The 2,690-nt window shown below is 31.0% G+C and overlaps 1 protein-coding gene across 4 annotated transcripts in view; it reads right to left on the bottom strand.

The window, feature by feature from the left end:
- LOC106881121 (neuronal acetylcholine receptor subunit alpha-10) overlaps positions 1–2,690 on the bottom strand; it is a 275,903-nt gene that overhangs the window by 16,833 nt on the left and 256,380 nt on the right. For 3 of the 4 annotated variants that reach the window (XM_014931372.2, XM_014931401.2, XM_052969941.1), the window contains one exon: positions 1,093–1,185. The exons of the other annotated variant lie outside the window; for it this stretch is intronic. In XM_014931372.2, the coding sequence (XP_014786858.1) occupies positions 1,093–1,185 (93 nt within the window). The remainder of the gene's footprint in view (positions 1–1,092; positions 1,186–2,690) is intronic. 4 annotated transcript variants of the gene reach the window in all.

The following is a 2,690-nucleotide window of genomic DNA, read 5'->3' as shown; positions in this document are numbered from 1 at the left end:
TGTGTGTGTGTGTGTGTGTGTGTGTGTGTGTGTGTGTGTGTGTGTGTGTGTGTATGTGTGTGTGTGTAATTCATGTGATAAATTGCAAGTGGCACGTATCATATTGTACGCTTGAATAACTTTTGTATAGTAGTAAACACGTATGTCATGAACTACTTTGAAACCATTGAAGCAGTGCTCAGTTGTTATTTTACCGAATATGATACATTGCTATATTTTCCGGGAAAATTATTCCACCTTGTTCACCTCTTCCATTTAACGGTATTTTCGCTCACTTCGTACCAAAATCTGCAGTGAAGGTGATGGTGAATTCCACATTAGAATTACTCCTTTGAGAATATACAATGTTGCCTATAAAAAAAGACCTTACCCATTACAAATGTAAGGCTGAACTTCAGCCTTAACCAGTCAGTAAATTAGTTATCCAAGCACCTCAAAGATAAATTGGTGTATAAGGCTTTTGTATAAGTGAGAAATAATTTCATGTTAAAACAAACATGCATATACGTAAAATTCAGGAGTGTGAAATATCAATACACAACCTCACCCATTCAAACAATGGTATTCAAGGAAGAAAATACAATATGCTACGACAAACAGACATGCAATCTTTCCTATGGAAGCGCAGAAGATTCTTTGAAAGATATTAGGAAAAAATGTAAAACAATCAAATTTTTATATGTTCTGTATAACTATGTAACATTTTAATGAAGTGCTGAATATACTCAGGCCAAGGCAAAATACAAACAGATTGAGAACTGACATCTATATATATATATATAGAGAGAGAGGTGGGAGAGAGAAGGAGAGAGAAATGACAAAGGAAAGAGGATTGCAGTCGGGAAGGACTAGAAGTGGTCATTTAGCAATGGCCAAAGTAACTGCAAGCTCTCAATCAGTGTGACGTATCTACATAAACTAAACAAACTAAATTTCCGTCAACAAAAAAAATCTACAGAGATACAACAGAGTCATGCCAAAACAGAGAAGTGCTACAAAATATGATTTCATTATTTTAAAATTATTATTATTATTATTATTATTATTATTATTATTATTATTATTATTATTATTATTATTTGTATTACGAACCAGTAGTGGCTTTGCGTTCTGATCGCTCTCTTCTTGGCTAGACAGTTTGAATCTGATGTAGGATGAGTTAGACTGGGAGGCGCACGGCACAAACTGTAACAAAACGAAAACTATAAGCAATCAACGAATAAGCAAGGGAGGGGAAAAACTGTTTGGAATATTCTTACAAATGTATATACATTCCTATATATATGTATATACATTCCGATACACCTATGTTCCCCAATAATTGCTCAATACCAAATTAATTAAACACACGCGCTTGCATACACGTAAAAGAAATATAGACACACATATTTATTCGTCTATATCTACGGATATATAACTAGCAATCTATTCCTGTATACTGGAATAATGTTGAAGGAAAAATCCTTACTCAATTTGTAGGTACAAATCAGTTATTTCTCCAGAATATCGAATGTTGCTCTTAGGAGCTTGTCAATTAGTTTTATATATTAAATAAAATATTAATAATTTCATTTGGACGAAACATTTATTTAATTCTATAACATATATATATCAAGAAAAATTATGCTTATAACAATATTTATGGAAAGACGAGAAAGTCAATTACAAAAATTAAATAATATCGTAAAATATATATCTATATACATAAGGAAGCGCACGAGGAAAAAAGAAAATTTGATTATAGCATATGAAATATAAACAAAAATATATATATATATACACGAAATAAAAAAGAACCGAATAAAGGAGACTGAAACAACAATAAATAAAGTTAACGTTAAAGAATTCTTTGAATACCAAGCATAAAAAAATTACTTATTCTAAAGATACATAATTAAGTTTTACAACATACTAGATTTATCACATGAAGAACGAAATATGAGGAGGCAACTTCCGTTCAATGAATGTTTTATTGTAAGCTTTATAACTTGCCCATCACTTGAAGTTTAACAACTTTGTGTTTCAACACAAAGTTCCCTATTTGCTTCAACGTAACAGGCATTGTTTTTCTTTGTTTTTGTTGTCCCGTCTTAGGCCATTCTAGATCACCTTTTCTTAGAAATGTATTTAATAGGTTTTATTTCATAAGACTTCGTTCTTTTTTGCCAGGTTACTAATAAAATATTTCATCAATATTTGACGGATGACATTTAGGAATTCTGTGAATTAATTGCATAATTGCAAAATTTTTTTAAATAATTCTGTATCTTGATCCTGTTTCTCTTCTTTTAACTGCCTTCTATTTTTTTTTTGATATTTGTACTTTTTTAAAATTCATTCTTTCGATGTTTTGTAGCAGATCTCAAGGAAACTATACTTCAGTACAATATATTTTCTCCTACCTTGTATGACTCATATGTGATTAACACACGGGCCTTGTAAAATACCATGTCATTTATATATATAGGTGTAGGTATGTGTGTGTGTGTGTGTGTGTGTGTGTGTGTGCGTGTGTGTTCTTGTATGTATAGATATGCATACACACAGACATACAAATATATATATATATATGTATATATGCGTGTACCAATCTATAAAAAAAGACATGTACATGTATATGCATGTACCTTCGAGGGTACACACACACGCGCACACACAATCTACTTATCGATATATATATATACATATAT

Source organism: Octopus bimaculoides, chromosome 1, assembly GCF_001194135.2.
Source record: "Octopus bimaculoides isolate UCB-OBI-ISO-001 chromosome 1, ASM119413v2, whole genome shotgun sequence".
NCBI classification, from domain to species: Eukaryota; Metazoa; Mollusca; class Cephalopoda; order Octopoda; family Octopodidae; genus Octopus; species Octopus bimaculoides.
This window is presented reverse-complemented; position numbering and strand designations above follow the sequence as displayed.